The 21,699-nt window shown below is 34.5% G+C and overlaps 2 protein-coding genes across 2 annotated transcripts; one reads left to right on the forward strand and one right to left on the reverse strand.

Annotated features, from left to right (window-relative positions):
* Positions 1–2,155: 2,155 nt before the first annotated feature.
* LOC126761463 (succinate-semialdehyde dehydrogenase [NADP(+)] GabD) lies at positions 2,156–6,548 on the reverse strand. The gene is made up of 4 exons (XM_050477636.1): positions 6,149–6,548; positions 5,807–6,095; positions 2,925–3,424; positions 2,156–2,868 (listed from the first exon to the last, which is right to left on the reverse strand). The coding sequence occupies exons 1-4, from the start codon at positions 6,425–6,427 to the stop codon at positions 2,425–2,427; spliced, it is 1,512 nt and encodes a 503-aa protein (XP_050333593.1). The 5' UTR covers positions 6,428–6,548; the 3' UTR covers positions 2,156–2,424.
* Positions 6,549–7,793: 1,245 nt separating this feature from the next.
* Positions 7,794–21,699, forward strand: LOC126761050 (mediator of RNA polymerase II transcription subunit 12). Its single transcript, XM_050476957.1, has 11 exons — positions 7,794–8,476; positions 8,531–9,686; positions 9,741–11,174; positions 11,230–12,907; positions 13,973–14,160; positions 16,685–16,886; positions 17,612–17,926; positions 17,987–18,232; positions 19,481–19,718; positions 19,828–20,670; positions 21,413–21,699. Exons 1-11 carry the CDS (start codon positions 7,867–7,869, stop codon positions 21,547–21,549), a joined length of 7,047 nt encoding a protein of 2,348 aa, XP_050332914.1. The 5' UTR covers positions 7,794–7,866; the 3' UTR covers positions 21,550–21,699.

A 21,699-nucleotide genomic window follows, 5' to 3' on the forward strand; every position in this document is an offset into this window, starting at 1 on the left:
GAGAATATGACAGAAGACCTAGAAAAATAAAGGCACATTTGGTGCATAACACCTTCAGAAGCCAAATCACAGATGGACGGTATCCAGTGAAGAGTCTTTATGCCTTCTAATGAAGTGTAAACTGGGCAGTGAAGTAGAGACAGAGTTCATTCCTAAAGACATTGTGTTAGTAATGTATGCAATTTCAACCTCTTCAAATAAGCCGGAGTTCAGTTGCACGAGTCCCAGAGCGACATAATAACTTTGTTAACAACCATGCTTAAAGACGCATTGCAATTCAACTATACATACTTCCTCTTTACAGAGAAAAGCTAAGGTTCCTGATTCCTCTTATAAACGTTGGAAAGGCTAATAGGGTAACACAAACGAAGACGAAACGACCTAAACCCAGAAAAAACGGCAGTTTCACAGCATGCGAATTCCAAGGGAAATCCGCTGAAACAACACTAAGCTCTGTGGTAGCAGAGACTGAAAAATCTCTGGACGTAAAAGAATACACATTAGTAGCTTCCCTAGACATAGACGCTTTCAACAACATCCAGCCTAAGACAAAACTGAGCGCCCTAAAAGATTTGGGTATATCTCAATCTCTCGGGAATCTCCCAGATGCTCATTAACAGGTCAATAATTTCAACGCCGAAAGTTTCAACGATGTGCAGATCTGTCCGAAGGGATGCAAGGAGGCGTTATCTCCACTTCTTTGGATATTAACATTAAACAAAATGTTGGCGTTATCTCCACTTCTTTGGATATTGTTGGCGGACCTGGAAATGAAGGAGTACATGTTTTGGCTACGCTGTCGTTGTGGTTCCGATTAGATGTAAATTTCCGAATACCTTTGCTAACTCGCAGACAATTTTAAATGATATTAGTCGATGAGCTAGTATTATTCACTAAGAAAGACAGGATTACAGAAATTTGCCGCCATTATTAAATGTTACTAAGGTAGCAATAGGAGATAAAGCAAGCTACTTGGAATATAATTTTTCACAGGCAGTTCACACGGAAACCAAAATACGTGTAATATAATCGTGCGTCCCAAATGGGGGTTAACACCTCGGATAGTCCACTGTACGACCGATTAGGACTTACGATATATGGTCAATAACGGAAAAGAAATACGCAATAAGACATATGGAAAGCATACAAAGAGCAGCAAGTATTTTCATCAGTGGAGCCCTCAGAACAACGCCAAGCCAGTCACTTAAAGTAATTTTACACGTAATACCAACAGATTTGTTTTGTAAGCCAACTCCTCTTAGACTGAGGAAATCCTCTCTTTTAGTCGTCAGTACTTCTATAATACTTAAAAAGTTCCCGTCTGACAAGGGATGTGCTCACAATAAGGAATTTATTTATATATATCAGATAGTATGGCGGCTTTGAGACACAATTAAATACATACCTTCTATGCGATTGTAAGGCCTTTAAGTTGCTCAGAAAAAACTTTTCGTACTGACAAACCCATAGAGTGAGGGAACTTTAAGGTCTCCAAAGGTCTACGTGCATCGTTAGACAGCCACCCAACTTACCTAAGTTCTAAAGAACGGTTTCACTGATTGTATATATAGTGTGACATATTATGAATGCAGTCTCGATAGCCTCGAAAAATAGCTCTTGCCGACAGGGGCTACTTCGGACTGAGAAGTAAAGTCCTCTCTCGACGAACAAAGACCAAATTATACAAGTCACTCATCATCCCCGTCCTGCTATATGGTGTAAAGGCATGGAGGATGACATCTGATGAGCCGTTCTTAGGACTGTTGGAGAGAAAAGTCATTTGCTCATTGGCAACAGCGAGTACCGCAATCGATGGGACGATGAGGTGGACGAAATATACGACATTGACACAGTTCAGCTGAGAGACAATGACTATGCGTGTCATGTCGTCCGAATAAATGAAAACACTCCAGCTCTGAGAGTATGGACGGAGTGTCCGTCGGGAGAAGCAGAGGAAGAGGAAGACCAGGTGGAGAAGGACCTGGTTACATTTGGAATCTCTTATTGGCGCGAAAGAGTGAAAAGCAAGAACTGTTGTAAACTCGGCTATAACCTACACGGTGTCTACGCCAATAAAAAAGAAGCCACGACAAAACTGTAATATTAATTATTAAATTTGTTACGACAAGCTTTAAATACTCATATTATATGCACATTCTTTTACATAAAGCGGTATGCACTTTGCATAAGATTTTATTGGAAGACAAGAAAATAAATCCATAGGAACCATTTATAACGTTATTACGTTGCATTAATATATATACATGTACACACTTTTAATGTATAGACAAATTTTGCTACATGATCCATAATTTATACTTTGATATGACTTTTATAATATTATATTTCAATAGTACATAATAATTAATTATGTTCTAATATAGTAATCTAATAGAAAATTATTTAATAAGGAAACGGTAACTTTTAATACTTCAAGTTTCCCATACAAATATATTTAATTTCGACGTATTCGTCAATACCATGATGACTACCTTCGCGGCCAATACCCGATTCTTTAACTCCACCAAACGGTGCTTCAGCGGCAGAAATTAATCCCTCATTAACGCCAACCATACCAACTTCCAAAAGTCTAGCAACTCGAAATACTTGCTGAATATTTTCACTGAAAAAGTATCCAGCAAGACCCCGCCTGGAATTGTTTGCCGCAAGTATAACCTCTTCTTCGGTTTTAAATTTGACTATTGAGACAACGGGACCAAAAACTTCCTCCGTATACAATTTAGCATTAGATGGTACATTTGATATTATTGTCGGCGAGTAAAAAAGCTTTCCCAACTTTTCTAATTGATTACCACCAAATAATATTTCAGCACCTTTTGAACGTGCGTCTTCAACGTAACCGCTAACCTAAATTGGGAAAAGTAAATATAAGTAATTCTTTTGCTATAACTTTACCTTCCTACCTTATTAAATTGCATGTTATTTATAAGCGGTCCGATTTGAACATCTGGCTTTGAGCCATCGCCAACTTTTAGTGATTCAACCCGTTGTTTTAGTAAATCAATAAATTTGTCGTGTATTTCATGTTGCAAAAAGAAGCGATTAGCTGATACGCAAGTTTGTCCACAGTTTCGAAATTTCGAAGCAATGGCAGCATCCACAGCCTTTTCTAAGTTGGCAGTGTTGAACACAATAAATGGAGCATTTCCACCTAATTCCAATGATATACGTTTAATTCCATCTGAGGAGTTTCGGAATAACCATTTCCCAACTTCTGTAGATCCAGTGAAAGATATACCCTTAACGTCGGGACTCTTACAAAACAATTCACCAATGGGCGCAGCATTATTCGTCGTTACAATGTTAATCACTCCATCAGGAAAACCAGCCTCCTCCGCCAGTTTAACAAGGGCTAGAGCTGTAAGTGGCGTGTCCTCAGCCGGTTTGATCACAATAGTACAGCCTATTTGAAAATTAAAACTTAAGTTTAATTTACATATAGGAAATAATGTACATAAATAATACACTTTAGAATAATTTGGATTTTAAGGGAACCCTTGGCTTGACTTCTTGACAATATGTTGTTTTCTGAACCACCAATGATAGCTCCTATATCCTATAATACTCTTAATGCTGTTCCACCTATCGCTTTACTGTTAGTGAAAGAAGCTTTAATGCAAATTTCAACTTAACTTCGTTTCTATCGCATTATCCGACAAATACTTTTCGCAAGGAGCTTCGGTTAACAGCATCAACATAAACAGCCATTACTTTTAGAATTTTTAATTTAATTTTAATTTATATCAAGTTGAAATCTTTTTTAACGATGCTGTTTTTACTTTTATTAAATAAAAAATGTACCGGAAAAAAGTTGAAACTAACTTTAACTAATTGGAATATTGAAGTGCTCGAATAGTAAAGAGAAAGTTTATATGTTGTTGATATATTCAATGTTGTGAAAAAATTTGTTTTCTTCAAATGTATTTTTTTTTTAATTTTGCATCAATTAAAATAAAACTAAAGATGATGATGACTTGCAGTAATTCATATTCTCAACAATTTTTCTTATATTACAGATACAAAATCTAATGTTGATATCAGCAACTGAATACACCTACAGATGACAACGAACCTGAGCCTTACCACCTAAGCGGGGTTTATACAACCGTTACAACAACAAAAGCAACCCAAAGAAATCAACAAAATTAGGCATTTATTCGGGATGAGGAACATTCATATCACTTAATATTCTGTCCATTTAAACTATAAGAAAATGAAAACACTAACAAATTTGTCACCATTGTTCAACGGTGTTTTGTAACCCCTAACAGCAATCGAGATACGATATAAAAATGAGTTTTTTGGTTGTTAATTTTTTTCTTTATTGCTTTTCAAGGCATCACCTTCTCTACGAGCTCTATCTCTCAGTACAAGAGAACAATTGCGAGAGAGACTTTTGGGATTATGTAGTCGATATACTCCTGATAACCTGGCTGAGTCACCACTTCAAAATTACTAGAATATTCTGGTACTTTTAAATTTCTTTGTTGTCCGGCCACATCTGTTCGAGCTTCAATCAATCAAACTTTTATACACGCTTTGAAAAAACATAAAATCGGTTATAACAGGCATGAATGTGAAAAAACGGTTTTATTCTTTAGCAGATTAATATTTTTTATTTCGTGGTAATTTTTGTGTAGGTGTGTGGGGTGTTTGGAACTCTCTCTGAAAACAACTTCAGCATATTAAAATGCTTTTATATAATGTTTATGGAAGATTCTTAATTTATTTTTGTTCAAATAAGGAATCATTTTCTTTTTTTTTTAATTAATAAAAGGAACATTTCCTGAAACTGCCGTATTTATTATATTCAAAGATGCGCAACTTACATACATATATTTCCTTGCTGACAGTAGAATTGAATTTAACGTTGTTTTGCACAACATAACATATATATTGTTGTTAAAGAGGTGTTAATTACTAAGCAATACTATAATTGTCCACAGTGGATTTAAACTCCAGTGAATTAAGAGGAGCGAAACGCTGTACACATCTACTCAAAACAATTTTACTCAAACAGAGCATACCTAGGAATAGCGCACTGTATCGAATTTTGATCGCACCATTTCTTACATCCACACTCCTTTTTTGTATAAATAAATTTTTCCATTTACATGTACATATTATATAGATTATACATACATAGTCTTAATCTGGAAAGCCTTCTTTATCCGCCCATTCCAAGTTTAACCGGAATTCGGCGGATTCTACTCTAAATTAACCTGAAGTTTAACTACATAACAAAATCGTTGGCAGCACTAAACTGTACAGTTGCATGTTAATAATTAATAACAATATAAGACCAAGCAATGGTATGTTGATTTTTATCTTGGTTTTAGATTTTGAAAATTAGCCTTCTTTACAAGAAAGGTATGGGCATACTTAATACAAAGCAATCATAGTTGCTTATCTCCAAAAACAGTTCTGTAAAAACTACAGTTTATAATGATAGATAGTATAAATGGGTCGTTCAACTAATTAACAACGCTTTACGAGTTTTTAAATGAGACAAATATTTTAAAAAACTCAATATTTTTATGCAAAATCATTAAAGCTGATTACCGCTTGACATTCCCAAATATTTACAGGGCCTTGTCGATGTTAATTATTTGCACGCAAATATATATTATTATTCGATAGAATCCCGTTTTTAACACCGTATTTACCTTCTTCGGGTTGATTTTATTTGCTCATAAACATTTACTTTTAGGTATTTGTTGATTTCCGTTCCTTTCATTGTTATGAAAAAATAAAGAATGTATTATTGGTATGCATTATTTCAAACCTGCTGCTAATGCCGCACCAGCTTTTCGAGTTATCATAGCCAAAGGAAAATTCCAGGGAGTAATAAGAGCTGCGACTCCCAAAGGCTGTTTCATTACAATTATTTCACGATCCTTAGCCGGACTTGGTATTATGTCCCCATATATTCGGCGCGCTTCTTCTGCAAACCATTCGATAAATGCATTGCCATAGGCAACTTCTCCACGAGCTTCATTAATTGGTTTTCCAGATTCCGCACTCATAATAGAAGATATTTCATTTACATTTTTATCAATCAAAGAAAACCATTTCTGCAATATACATAAAGTTTGAGTTATTTTATTTCTCCAAAAAAATTCAGTACCTTTAACAAACTCGAACGTTCTTTGGCTGTAAATTTAGACCACTCAGATTGTTCAAAAGCATTCTTAGCCGCTTGTACTGCGAGAGCAGCATCATTAACATCCATATTAGGTACTGATCCGACCACACTTCCATTAGCAGGATTGGTGACATCAAAGGTTTTATTACTGCTTGCATTAATCCAATTCCCATTTATAAAAGCTTTTGACTGCACCAAAGATGAAAATGTCCTGGCACCCCGTAAAACAAGTTTCTGTCGCAAATTATTACAAAACAACATTATGATTTTAAGTCAAACAGGAATGGTCGCGAACAATCAATTCCGAGGTAATCAACGATGAAGCATTATCAGTTTTGTAACGATTTTTTAAATAAACCCAGTAGAAAACTATCGGTTAATTATCAATTCCAAGGTAATCAACGACGAAGCATTATCAGTTTTGTAACGATTTTTTACTTTAACCCGGTAAGAAAACTATCGGTTAATTACCCTAAAGAATTATATACACGGAAAAAATGAGCCGAAACTACCCCATTTTCTTATTAAGAGAACCTCAAATCTCGAGGTTTAATGCGGCAGCCTGTCTAAAAGGGCAAAACAATCATAGACTGCAAAAAAAAGTTCTTGCTCAAAAAAAAATATATAAAAACATCAATTCGTGTTCATGAGTAAAACATGAGCGTTCCGAAGCTGTTGCTTCTCTTTCATTAGACCAGGCTGGTCGCAAACACCTCACTAGCGAGTAGTATGAAGTTTATATATATTTCTGTAGCAAACCGAAAATTTCGGAGTGGCTTCGCCTAAGCTTCTTCTCTTCAAGTCGTGACCCCACGCTTCAAAGGTGTTGACCACTACATCTTACAAAAGGGCTACTCATGTTTCCAGAGTGCGCTGATAGGACGCAAGATTAAGAATCTATCGCAATCAGTTACAGCCCTACGACTGTAACTGCTTAGCCAGGAGAATGACTATACTCCATTTCACTCAATCATCTGATGAGTCGGCTTTAGGAATGTTAAAGAAAAAGGTTTTGCGGAACATTCATGGTCCTTTGCTCATTGAAAACGACTTTAGTCGATGGAACGATGATTCAATACTCGCCGATGGAAGCTGAGGAAGAGGAAAACCTCAACTCCGTTTTGAGAGATTACCAGTTTTGACGTAGACTTTAACCACAATTTATACTCAGTAAGGACTAGATGTACCCTGAGTTTTATTAAGTGCGACCGGCCTGAGACCTCTCAACAGCAATTCAATTTCATAAATTTTTCTTCAATACACGACATTAAAATAAAAGTTTACATTCGCCTTTCAATGGGCAAACATGTTTCAGAATAAATGAATTGTGATTTTTTTTTAAATCTGGTAGAAATTTCTTATAAAAGCATATTTATGTAAATGCCTTTATGTAGACCCAAAATTAAAATAAAAATCGGTTTTTCCTCCTTAATTGGATATGTATACACACAAGCCCATACATGAGTAAATTTCACTTGCAGACATACCGGTTGAACGAACATGTATATCGTTTGTGACCACCTTTATATATAGATATAAAAATTGAATTATATTATTCAGATGCTATTTCGATTATTGCTATCGATTTTTTTATTATCGCTAAGTATTTATGTTTTACTTTGGAAAATGTTTAAGTGTGTGGGATAGGCGCTACGTTTGTTATCTGTTTTTAATAAATTAGTAAATCGTGTTTTCTAATAATGTTGTCATTATTACAAGAAAAACGACCTTTAAAGAGAGCTCGCTTGGGGCCTCCAGATGTATATCCTCAAGAAGCTAAGCAGAGAGAAGATGAATTAACGCCGACAAATGTGAAACACGGCTTTGCAACTACGCCTCCATTGGCGGATGAATTTGGAACTGCTCATAACTCAAATATGAATGCAAGTAAAGTGGGTTCTTTTATTAATTCTATTTTGTCAAAAAAGGAAGAGCTTATGACTTTACAAGATACTATGAGGAAAAAACAACAAATTAATTGTAAAGATAATTTTTGGCCAGTATCGCCGCGTACAAAAACGGCATTAGATGCGTGGTTCAAAGATCTTGCAGGCAACAAACCTCTATTGAGTTTAGCTAAAAAAGCACCGTCATTTAATAAAAAGGAAGAAATTTTAATAGTCCTCTGTGATAATCAAGTAAATATGCAACGAGCCGCATGGTTTATTAAATTAAGTGCAGCATACACATTGAGTTTCACCGAATCAAAAAATAAAAAACGTAGTATTTATGATCCTGCTGTAGAATGGACTGGAAACATAATAAAATTTATGAGAGAACTTTTACCAAAACTTCACGAGTATTTTCAACGTAAGAATAGGTGATAAATAAATTTTAAAAATTCTTAAAAAATATTATTTTCAGTTGGAGCTGATAAAAACATTCAGGGTTCTAGCAATTTCTCTTCGGGAATAAATTTAGGTCATATGATGTCAGCTCCCTCTGTCAGTAGTCCTGCAACTGCTCATAGTCCATTAACCGCGAACACGTTGACCTCTACAAGTTGCCCCTCATATTCAACAAATCCATCATCAAACCCATCTGGAAGTATACTGTGTTCTGGATCAGGATCTCCTATATCTGGTATTGGCAGTAACTTCGAGGATTGCCGAAATGCATTGAAATATTGGAAATATTGCACACGTCTTTGCAAGTATATGCACGAAGAATCACTGCTTGATCGACAAGAATTCCTCAATTGGATATTGGAATTAATAGAAAAAATGCGTTCACAAATATCATTTGATATGTCTTTAAAAAAGTTAATTCTTGTATTTGCTTTGCAATACATGCCTGACTTCGTTCAATCAGAGCGCTTAAGTAGAAAATTGGCAGTGCTGGCTGCAAAAAATTTGTCTATACTTTTGGAACTTGGTTCAGGAACTGTTGCACCAGCAAAACATCATGAGGCAAACGCAGCAACCATGGAAGCTTCCAATTCAGAGGAAAAAAATGTCACACATAGTTTAGAATTACCTTTAAGTGATTGCAACCATTGCCCTCATCACCGAGATATGGTAATATATTTAAGTACAATACTTCAAACCATAACTTTAGAATGCCCCACCGCTTTAATATGGAATGGAATCAATGAAAGTCGAGCCCTATCTTCATTGTGTGGTAGCCCACTTGATTTTATTTCTGTCGTTCCTTCTCAACTACCAATGCCATTTAAGTGCGAAAACTCGAATGAAAATATTAGGCGGCAATTGCAAATCGCAGAAGCTGAAATTGCATTGAGGTCTAAACATGCTGAAAATCGTTGGTTTGCGGAGAAATGGCGTAGTTCCAAAGTAAATTGTTTTACTCACGTACTAGATATTCTTGACAGTTTGGACACCCACTGTTTTGATCGCAGAGATAAGGATAACAACATAGACTCGCTTTACTCCAAAATATTTCCTAACTATGATTTAAAATATGATGACGCTGAGCATAAACGTAAAAAATACACTTACAATTCTGATAAAGACGCTGCCACTGTAAAAATATTATGTGAATGGGCGGTTTCTAATCAAAGGTAAATTACTTACATACGTATTGCTAACATATATTAAATCAAATTTAATTTTAGATGGGGTGAACATCGTGCAATAGCTGTTGCTATATTGCTGGATAAACGACAAATTGAAGTTACTTCAGTTGTAGATATCGATCCTCAACAAAATTCAAATGCACCGGATGAGAAAGATTCTATTAATTCTGGAGTTGGATTGATTGGTGGACTTCCAGTATTTCAATCCGTTTTAATGGATTTTCTTGATCGCGATGCTCCCGTCCTGGATGAAAATGGTACAACACAAAATCGTACACAATTTATAAATCTTGTGCATCTTTTCAGTTCATTAATTCGTTACGATGTATTTTCTCATAATGCCTATATGCACACTTTGATTTCACGAGGTGATCTTTTAAGAGAAAACTGCATTCCAGAATTAGAGCACGTAAACAGAAATGAAGCTTCTTCGGTATGTGGTTTAGAGTCGGTAGATAACAAACCTTCTCCCTCCCATAATTTTGATGATGAATTCAGTTCTGCCATTGATTTTAAACATAGTGAATTTGATGATTCCAATGTTGATGATGATTTGGGGAAATTGTTACAAAACATTAAAGAGAAAGGACAGAGTGCATTAGAAACGCCAGATAGTCCGAAAATAGCTGACAACTCGCATATGACTTTGAGTGGATACCTTATTTCACGCCACTACATATATACCAAACATTTTCCCATACCTCAGGAGGAGGCATGTGTATCTTATAGCAATGAATGTAATCAGAGATATATTTTATTATTTGGCGTCGGAAAGGAACGTGATGAAAAAAAGCACGCCGTTAAGAAAATGTCTAAGGAAATTTGTAAACTCTTCTCTAAAAAGTTCAGTATTGACATCGCCGAAGGTGGCAAAGTTAAGAAGCATTCTCGAAATGAATTCAATTTCGAGGCTACCACTAGCAAATGCAAGAGCATGTCGTACTTCGAACAGCATGTGGTTACATCCCAGTGTGCAATTATTGTTTTAGAGCAACTCAATGGCTTTGCAACGGGCAGTAATAACTATTTGCCAGTTCAAGAACACGTTGCGTTTTTGTTTGATCTGATGGAAATGGCTTTGAATATACATAGCTTGCTGGATTTTTGTGACCACATTTTAAAGGAATTGCCCGAAATTGAAAATCAGTTACAAGCTAAGAAGTCCATTTTGGTTCGAATGTATACAACTTCTTTAGCTCTTTATATCGTTGGCATACTACGTAGATACCATTCATGCCTTTTGTTGAGCACAGAAGAAACTTTATCAGTATTCGAAGGGTTGTGCAAAACAATTAAACACGTAAACAATCCAAAGGAATGCAGCTCAGCAGAACGTTGTATACTCGCGTATCTTTCCGATTTATATGAAATGTGTGATTTACTTAAATCTGAAGAAAATGAGACAGAGTATTTTCCGATAATTGGAACAATGAAGGCGTTTAAAGAAATCTACAATTCACCGGAACAATTAAGGTAAACCACAATAATTATATTTTTGAAGAAAATCTAATTTTAAATGTATTTTCAGTGCCGCACCGCAGTCTTATAATCCGCATTTTTTGCAAGAATTGTTTATTTCTCCAAAACGTGGCGGTAGAATAGAATATCATTGCATTCGTCAATTGCAGGAGTCCACAGCCAATGTTTATAGTTTTGTATCGAACGCTATTTTGGCTGTTTGTCAAGCAACTGATAACGATCATTTAAATGAAATCGCCATTTTATGTGCAGAGTTAACGGCTTCGTGTAACAGTCTTTCCGAAGAATGGATAGCTGCGTTGCAAAGTATTTGCAATGCTTCGAAAAAACTTCGATATCCTCATCTTTTTGAACAAGTGGACATACATGATAACAAAATTCACAACTCATTAGCTGTTTTCATTTGCATTTTGGTAGCAAGACACTGTTTCTCGTTGGCTGATTTTGTCCTTAAGTTCGCATTACCAACATTAGCATATGCATATCCAGTAGGCGGTGAATTCACCACCGATGCTGAAGCTGGCGCACGTCTTACCTGCCATTTGGTCTTGAAATTATTTAAAACAATTGAAATACCGCAACCAAGAATGTACTCTGTGAGCACTTCTCCGAATCCCGTTAACGTTATTGAAGATTCTTTCAACATAAAGTTGAGCTGCGATCGTCACCTCTTAGTCGGCGCACACAAAAACATACCAATACAAGCAGTATTAGCTGTCATAAAGGCAATATTAATTGTTGTTGATCTGAAAACACCAACTATGTCAAGCAATAACTCTGTTGCTATAAGTAGTGGCAAGCGTAGTGGCGTTAACACACCTGTGCATCCGGGGAGTACTCCAAAAAATACCGACAGGCCCGCGGACTTAAGCCAAATACTTGGTACTAGTGATTTGTCAAATGTTAGTAATGGCAATGACCAAGATGTCAATAAACCGAATACTGGAAATAGTAGTGCAAAATCTTTGGAGCAGGTGTCTTTACTTGAATTTGCGAATCATGTCTTGAAGCAAATATGTTCACAAGAGCATGTATTAGAACGCTGTTTGAAACATGCTGATAATTTATGTGAAATGATTATAGACGATATGCTAACTACAAAACAAGTTCAGCGAGTATTATATATGATTTGTTATCCGGAAGCTGAGTATAATATAATTTCCGAAATGGATCAGAGATCAATGATTATTCGAATTTTGGAAAATCTAGAACAGTGGACTCTTCGAATATCGTGGTTAGATTTAGAATTAATGCACCGTCAAATTATGAACAACCAAACTGAACTTAATAATTGGTTAGACACTGTTGCCAAAGCTGCAATTGCCGTTTTTCAGAAAGATGCCTTATCTGCTGAAGGAAAAGAAGTATATAGTGAAAACCAATCTACGTGGTTAATAGTTCCCTTAATTTCAAAACTCACACCAGCAGTTAAAGGCCGAATTCTACGCGTTGCGGGGCGAGCACTTGAGAGTATGAATTTTTGTGCAAAAATACCCAAATCTGATAATTGCAATAACATTGGAGAAGAAAGAGAACGAAGCAGTACCTCTATGAATTACTCTCTAAGCGGATTCAATATTTCTACTGGTTTCAAAAAGTTCTCTTTAAACTATCAACCTTTCTTAGGATTAATTCTTTCATGTTTAAATGGTCAGGACGAATATAAAGAGAGTCTTTTGAGTTCATTATACTCTCAACTTTCTCATTGCTTGCAGTCATTTACTGAGGTAAATATGCAATATTTTCATATATTATATTCCATATGGTTATGTATATAATTCTTACGTTACATAAACTTATAAGATATGAATGTTTAAAACATAATTTAGTGTAATTGCCGCCTTACTTAGGGTTGCACTTGGCATGCGATTTAATAATCTGTGGTATATTTCGTGAAGATACCTCAATAAAAGAAAAAGTTTCCGATGATTCCGGTATTTCAGTTTGTATGGCAGCTATATGCTATAGTAGTCCGAAGTGAACAATTTTATTAGTCATGTCAAATTTAAAGAAGATACCTCGTCTTGGACTTGATTCCGATCGTTCAATTTGTAAGGCAGCTATGTGCTATAGTGTTCCCATATACACGGTTACGATGAATGAACAGGTTCTTGGGGTGAAAACGACGGGTGCAAAATTTCAAGTCGATATTTCAAAAACTGAGGGATCAGTTCATGGCTAAATATTTTCCTATATATATATACATATATACATATATACTTTATAGGGTCTCCTACATTTCCTTCTGGGTGTTACAAACTTTGTGATAAACTTAATATACCATGACCAGGATATACAAATATTCATAACTTCCTCAATTTTGCTGCAATCAACTTTAGACACAACATTCTAAAAATATTATGCATCCTTTTAAGACAAAAAATCCCCAAAAAGGCCAGCATAACAAGGTGAGTCATGTCCGTATGTCTGTCTGTGTATAGACGAACTAGCCATACGAACACAACGAACAAATATATGCCTTTCTATGGAAAACTATTTGTAAAGATATCTTGACGAAACTTTTCACGAAAAAGCGACGGTACAATATCCGAAGTTTTTTTCAGATTGCATTACTATAGCTTAGCTGCAACCGAAATTAAATATTTTTCTTGTTTAAGCTAATGTACTTTTCCATAGAATTATAGTGCGATCCATAACACATAACGATGTTTAAAACGTGTTACAAAATTTCTACATATATAATATTTTAAAGTAAATTTAAATACAAAATCATTGATTAGGCATACTGATTAAATTTAATAGCAATTTTGTTTTTTTTTTCATAATTTTAGTATGATTCTTCGAATGGAATTAATGATCTACTAGACCGAGAAGAAATTTTAGATGCGCTTCAATTACGTTTTTCCCTGGTAGGGGGAATGTTTGAAACAATTCAAAAAAATGGAAATTCTACAACGGAATGGGCCATATTACTGGCGCAGCTGGTCTGTCAAGGAGTAATTGATGCAAGTTCGAATCGGTGAGTAAATGGTACATAATATAAAAAGCATTTGTAACCTTTTGCCTCGGTAAAAATTTCAAACGCGAATGTTAATACTGATTTGCATAAAATCTATTAATACACTATTACGGTTTGAAACATGACTCAGTTGTAATGAAGTTAAAGCAATTGAACTTGATATCAACCAAAGTTTTTGTATATCTACAACTAAGTTCAGTCGTAGTGATCATTGATCTTGCCAACCTAAAAAGTGAAGTTTTGACAAATAACAGCTATTGGATTTGGTATAAAGTAATCATTATGGTGAGATGAATTTTGCTAAGGGCAAGTAATTCAATGAACGTCGTACACTCCACTTTGGGCTAAAAAGATACGCTGTTATTGTTGTTGTAGCGGCAGAAATCTAGAAAGATATCGCAGGAGCTGGTCAATTGATCCATGCTTACTGAATAATCTGTTTATGCGCAATGTATCTCATTTCAGTTGATTGGGTTGATTTTATTATCGTATTCATAGATTGTAAACAATTTATGGGTTCGTCAAACACTGAATGTTGAATTCTTACGCACATTTTTATACTCTTGCAACATATTCCTACAAATTATAAATTTGTGTTCCCCTTAAGGTTGGTTGTACGACTTAAAACGGCGGTGTAAACGTATGGGATTAGAACCTTTTCTGGGAAGAGATCGGGACACTTCAAGAATAATAGAAGTAATAGGTCACCCGCATGCGTTAAAGCGCAATGCTAACGTAAATCTCAATTACAGAAGACGCTGTAAGACCAATTTTTTTGATCAATACATATAAGTGCTTAAAAAGTATATTTTTCTTTGAACAGATGTTTCAGTTCAAGAATTCAACGTAAATAAGCTCCATATTTTCAATTTAAACCGTGCCAACATCATATGACTTTGCTATATATACTTGTATAACAAAGGAATTTTTGATATTTTACATTGAACAAGTAAATCGACAACTTAAAAAAAAGTATTATTCTAATACAAAATATCTATTTAAAATTATAGTCCGCAGTGCAGTGTTCTGAAACGTTTAAAGCTTTTTCGTCTGTGTTCACTGCATCCAGGCGACCACATCGGTGCGGCGTAGTTTAAGACCGGCCGACCGATTGCCTTATATGTTTCCAATAACGTTTCGTTGCCTTTTCCGCAGTTATCACGGTCGTATTAATAGTGAAGAGCATAGGCTGTCAAATTGTAGATTAAAAATTTTAAGATTGTTAACAATGTTAAGGTCAATTCGTGAATATGGTCGCTGTGGATTCAGTGGGGGAGAGTGTTGGTTCCTTGCAGAAAAGACGTAGATTGTTCGATGTAGGATCACAGGAACCGGCGTGGCGAAAGCTGCGTCGCTTGTTATGTAAAATAGCTGCTTTGGCTGAGAAATTGGGGTGGAGTTCCGCGATTCTTCGAGTTTGTCGCGGGTGTCTGGGTGACCCTGGCAGAGAGGGAGTGTTGATCTATACAACCCGCAGGGGCGGTTGTCACACTGTGATCAGATTGAGAGTCATGCTGCGGGGATAGTAGAGGTCTATATTGGTAGCAGTACAACTCTCATCTTAAAGGGTTAAGAGTAGTCAGAATTTTCAATAAATAATTTTTTTTCGCATTTTCGTTAAGTGTAATATCTTAAAAATATTCCCTGAAAATTTCACGTTGATCCGATAATTAAGCGCTCGAGTAAAACTTTAAACGCGTTTTTCTCAAAACTATGTTTTTGAACTGGTGACAACTGTAACTCGAAAACCGTTCAGTAGATTTTAATGAAATTTATACAGCTTTTAGATTGCATAATAAACTCGGGACTGATCGAAGGATTTTTTTTTCAAAAATTTCGATTTTTTAATTGGTCTTAAAAACTTTTGATTTTTTCCCAAAAATTTAGAAAAAATTTTCCGGAGGCAGGATTTTTTTTTCAAAAATTTCGATTTTTTAAGACCAATTAACTGTTGATTTTTTCCCAAAAATTTAGAGAAAATTTTCCTGAGGCCACCATTTTGTTAGTTTTTGAAAAAAAAAATCCTTTGATCAGCCCCAGGATTATCTATTTATAAAACTATTTTTTTTGTCCGATTGATTTTAGATGAATCTCCAAGGACTTATGGTTGTCACCGCAAGTACTTTTTTTTGGAACTGGGTTAACACAAACAACTATATCTTTGGAAATTATTTTTTTTTTAAATTATCGTGACTTCAAGTCAACACATTCTATAAAATAACACGATTTAATAGCAAAAAAAAAACTGGAAATTTTAATTTTTTCGTGCCTCTGACTACCCCTAACCCCTTAATACACTCCTATTTGTATATTTCTTGAAACTTATACTATCTCTTTCAGCTTGTATCGTTACCATATATTCTAAAAGCACTATTTTAGGGAACCAGGAAAATATAATTCTTCTTTCAACAAATTTTGTAAATGAATTAAATTAATATAATCTTTACTATTCTTATTATTCCAAATAAAAAATTTTAAATAAAATAAAAATTTCATATCAAAATATTTCTGTTTATCATTTTAGAGAACTCTTTACTACTGTAGTGGATATGTTAGTTACGCTGGTTCACTCAACATTATTAACAGAGAACCATTCTGAACGAGATGAAAATAAAAAACTGTACCTTAACCTGATGAAAAAGTTGAAAAAAGAAATTGGTGAAAAAAATAATGCTTCAATAAAAGTTATTCGTCAGTTACTGCCACTTTACAAGCAAACAACCGAGGTATGTTAATATTGTTATTTAATTACCTATTCTAAATAAGAAGATATTTTTGATTTATTGATAAAAAAATAATACGGATTGAACACATTTAAGAGAACAAACGCATGTAAAAGCAACAACATCGAATACCGCTTTAAAATGGCCTCTTTAAAGTGGTAGAATCGCTATTTTCAATGCTACCAAGTTTTGTTTTGCATATGTCCAGTTTTACTATTGTAAATGTTGGAATAGTTGGAATACATTGAATATCTTTAAAGAAAGTATATAAATTTTATTTTTTTATCAAGGACAGAAAATAACAGTTATTGCATAATTTTTGACTAAAAAACATTATGAAGGAATGGTCAGATATATGTATATGTATGTATGATGTAGTAGTAGAAAATTTTTGTTTTTTGTGAGGAGTACACAAATATGTGAAAATAAAATTAATTAAAAGAAATTTAAATTTTGATTTTTATTTGTTTCCTCTCGATTGTTTTATCGTTTTATTTTGATTTTTTTTCGCTTAAAAAATAAGAGTTATTTCATAACTTTTGTATATTGCGACGCAGAATTATAGTTATGCGCTAAGTTTTAATAAACTCTTAATTAATAAATAAAAGTTATGATATAACTCTTATCTTGTAAGGGAAAAATAAAAATCAAAATATAAATTGTAACATGTTAATGTTTCAGTACATTGTAACTTTTATAATTGTTCTAATTCTTGATGTACATTGCAGGTTATATCATGTGAGCCGGCCGGTATCGATATGAAAGGAAATAAAATATGTGATATGGACAAGAAACAACTTCGTATATCAGACAAGCAACGTATAAGTGTTTGGGACATATTGGAAGGTCATAAGAATCCAGCACCCTTATCATGGGTCTGGTTTGGTGCAGTCAAATCTGAAAGAAAAAGCTTAGCATATGAAGAAACACATCGCAGTCTTAAATATCACGCGCATAGTTTAGTTAAACCCATTAGTTATTTTTATGAATCCTTACCGCTGCCTCCAGAAGACATAGAGCCTGTGCCGGAAAAGATCTGCATTGTAACGAAAGCAGAATTCTTTAGTTGTTTAGTTTTTGTTAAATTTTTCTATACATCCTAGAAAGACGAGATGAAACCAGATACTCCCTCATCAATTGATCAATCACCTAGTGCAGTTACCACTGGGAGAACACGAGGAAAGGGAACCACACGTAAGCGTAAGCCGAAAGTTTCGAAAACTTCTCCTACAAATATCCCAACGCATGCCCAGGTGACTCCGCAATCGCAGCAGCCTCAAGTTCAATCGCAGACACCGCAACAGATGAACCCACAAGGTCAAATTAATCACCTTCAAATGAATACACAGGTATGATTTCTTTTTTCATGCATATATATTTTATTATTACTTCTAGTAGAAGTCTCCTGAAGTGTCAATTCAAGAAACTTTTGCCAATATTATAAGAAAGATTCTGAATGTGGAACTTACACATCATAACACTTAAGTCTTACTTTTGGAAACTTAGTAAATAGCATATAATTATTATTCTAGCGTTGGTTAGGACGTTATTTTTTTATCATATATTATAAAACGTCAATTCATAGCACAATTGCGTAAACTATGGTATGCTTTTCGCATGCATCGTTTATCATTTTATACTCTAGCAAGGGTAAAATCCGGGAAAATACCTTCAGGTGTAGGCCAACGTTGTTTGATTTTAGTAAAATTGAGTACACTGTGTCCAGTTCGAACCAATTTAGAAGATAGGATAGTTAAAACAATTAATACAGTGAAAGCTCTTTTAAATGAACGACCTATTAAGCGGACATCTCCATTAACCGTGCACATTATTGATGTTTATTAAGTACAATCTATTAAGCGAAGAACTCTATTAACTGGACAGAAAAGCTGGTAACCAGACATTGAGAAAGCAACCTTAAAATTATACGTAAATAAAATTTTCATTGTATTGAGTAGTTTATTAAATGAATAATAGTATAAAATGTATACCACAAGCAAGGCGTGGCCGGATCCTCTAGTTGAATTATAAAAATCATAAGAAAGAAAATTATTTTCCTAGTAGTTAGAGGCGCGATTTGAAGTTTCTATCTCTTATTAAGGGATTACATGGGTTTCTTCTTGGGGATAACATCATTTTTTCAACAATTTTTTTCTCATATTAAAAATGAATTATTTTACTATAATTTTTTTTATTAGTTACATACATACACTATTAACAAAGAAATTCTGAAATTATTGGAAGAAAATATTTTAAACTCCTCCTTTGCGACGCCATTTCCGGTAACTCCTCGGCGCCGGCATTGACATGATAACTCCTTACAGAATCATCTAAAGTGAAAAAATACGTGCTCTTGTTAAAACCTTAACTTAGAACTTGGATGGAAAAAAACTGAAAACTGGATTTTTGGCAGACTACTAACTAATAAATAACTGTTTGAAATATGAAATTATGATATACATTCGTAAACTTTGCCAACTGAGCGCGACGAAGTCTCAATCAAAATAATTTATTTGTTTATAATAAATTTCGTTGTAAAATGTAAAATATGTTCCTAATAGTATTTAAAAAATGAAATTTTTCCTTATGCATTTTAGGCTACTGTTCCACAATTTAATTCTAATCAACTCCTTCAACAAAATTCTGCGATGATGATGCAACAACAAATGCAAGGTAATTTACAGCAGCTTGGCAATGCTCAAAATACACAAATTGGTTTTATGGGAAACGTGCCCCAGGGAGTAACACAATTAACTGGTCAAAATCAACAACAATGGATAGGACAAAATCAATACCACCAGATGCAGCAACAACCACAATTTTATCCACATCAAGGTGTGCAAGTATTTATTAACTTATATAGTTATTATACAGTGCCTAAATGGAACATAGGGACCAAAGATGTATACTTCTCATTAATTCTCTATCAATTCTCATTGAATAGCAAATCGTTTTGAGCGCCCACAACATAATCAATCTAAGCAGGCTTTATGCAATATGCTTCGGCAGCGTCAACCTAATTTTAATCAAAATAATTCATCATCATTTAACGCTCTTCAGCAGCATCAACAAATACGACAGACACAGGGACTACAACCGCAAGGTGCTGTTAACTCCGTCCAACAACAATTCGTTAGAGGAGGGATGCGAGGAATAACATCAAATCAGAACCAGCTAACAAGTAATATTGGTAATATGCCTCAGGGATTAAATGCAAACGGAATCCTGGCTGCGCAGCAGGGCGCCCAGAATGTAAACTCACAAGCTGGTAATCAAACAATGCCAATGACCCCAAATACAGGTATCATAAATACGTCATCAAATAATCAAAACAACTTGATGAATGTTCAATCTGCATCTGGATTGGTAGGGTCAGGAAATGTTTTACAGCAAAATGTTAACATAGGAGGTGGAAATTCGAATCAGAACATCATTAATCAACCAACGAATCCATTTCATAATTTTAATCAGTATCAACAGTCTGGAATTATGAATAATGGCGGAAATAGCCAGGTTCCACCCTCCAACATGGTAGGCTCCTACAATCAAATGAACCAGAGGAGCGGTTCTGCAGATTATCTCCAACAACGCGGAACTAATCCTGTAACTAATAATCGTGGTCAGTTTGTCAATCCGACTCCCAATGTAACCATGGGAAATATTATAGGACAGAATACTATACAGCCTTATTCAAGGCAACAATGTACAGGTGGAAAACCGAGTGTAGTTTCCACACAGCAACAATTTCAACAGCAGCGATTACATCACCAAATGATGCAAATTCAAGGTAAGCAAAACTATCTATTGTTTAATTTTTTAAATAATTTTTCATTTATACATATATAAATATTCGATATTATACATCCGATACCAAAGGGCGGAGGGTGTTTTATATTATAATTTTTAGTATTGAATATTATTGCCTATGTTCTGATGTACCTCTGTATAGCGGTAGACAACCCAGAGTTAAAAATTAAAAACCAGTATAGGTAGTTGCTAAGCGTTTGCTTAGTAAAATAATGAATGTGGTAACTTCAGAATAGTGTTTTTTTTTTCCTATTTGTTGTTTTTAGTAAATTTCTGTGGTACTGCAACATCAACCATAGTACGAACGGCATTTAACGTTTTTGTATTAAAATTATGCCTTCTATTTTTGATATGCACTACACGTTTATGGACTTTATGCTCGTGACAATATATTAAATTGGTGCTGACCTCTTTCATCGTCCAGAATCGGATGAAACTTACATAATTCTTATAAATAATTTTAGGCTTAGTACTTTTACGTTTCGCAAAAAGGTATTTTAATACAAATTCTTAGTAACGGTCTCAATAAAAAATTGGGGTTGTATTAGTTAGAAACATGCTAGAAGAACCGAAAAAAACCCGAGCTAAAGAAATAAACATTTATATAATGTTAGCAATTTAAAAGTGTGTGAGATAATAATTTTTCATTATATGTTTAGGCCAAGACTAGCCAGTGGATTTTAGAATTTCATAACCATTTGATGAAAACTTTCTACTTTTAGGTGGAATGGTGCAATCTCAAAATCAAACTATAAACCAGCAACAAACTCCAAATTTAGTCGCTCAACTTCAAAGACAATTACCGAATCAACAAAATATGAATGTTCAACAATATCAACATCACCAAGCTCCATATTAAGATGATAAAAAATTAAATATCGAAATATACTGTGTAACATACATATATATTTATGTAACTTAATTTGTCGATATCATTAAACATCGTAATTTTTGCACAACTCACTTCATTGTAAGCTAAAAAAATGTGTGCTATTTTAATACACAAATA

The sequence above is a fragment of the Bactrocera neohumeralis genome, chromosome 6 (assembly GCF_024586455.1).
Source record: "Bactrocera neohumeralis isolate Rockhampton chromosome 6, APGP_CSIRO_Bneo_wtdbg2-racon-allhic-juicebox.fasta_v2, whole genome shotgun sequence".
In the NCBI taxonomy this organism is placed as follows: Eukaryota; Metazoa; Arthropoda; class Insecta; order Diptera; family Tephritidae; genus Bactrocera; species Bactrocera neohumeralis.

Excerpts from the sequence above, each read along its gene's own strand:
- LOC126761463 (XM_050477636.1), bottom strand. The coding sequence starts at position 6,427 with ATGTTGTTTTGTAATAATTTGCGACAGAAACTTGTTTTACGGGGTGCC. Across the intron at positions 6,096-6,148 it reads AACGTTCGAGTTTGTTAAAG|AAATGGTTTTCTTTGATTGA; the intron begins GTACTGAATTTT and ends TGTATATTGCAG. Across the intron at positions 3,425-5,806 it reads TGGTGCGGCATTAGCAGCAG|GCTGTACTATTGTGATCAAA; the intron begins GTTTGAAATAAT and ends ATTTTCAAATAG.
- LOC126761050 (XM_050476957.1), top strand. The coding sequence starts at position 7,867 with ATGTTGTCATTATTACAAGAAAAACGACCTTTAAAGAGAGCTCGCTTG. Across the intron at positions 8,477-8,530 it reads ACTTCACGAGTATTTTCAAC|TTGGAGCTGATAAAAACATT; the intron begins GTAAGAATAGGT and ends TATTATTTTCAG. Across the intron at positions 18,233-19,480 it reads ACCTTCAAATGAATACACAG|GCTACTGTTCCACAATTTAA; the intron begins GTATGATTTCTT and ends TATGCATTTTAG.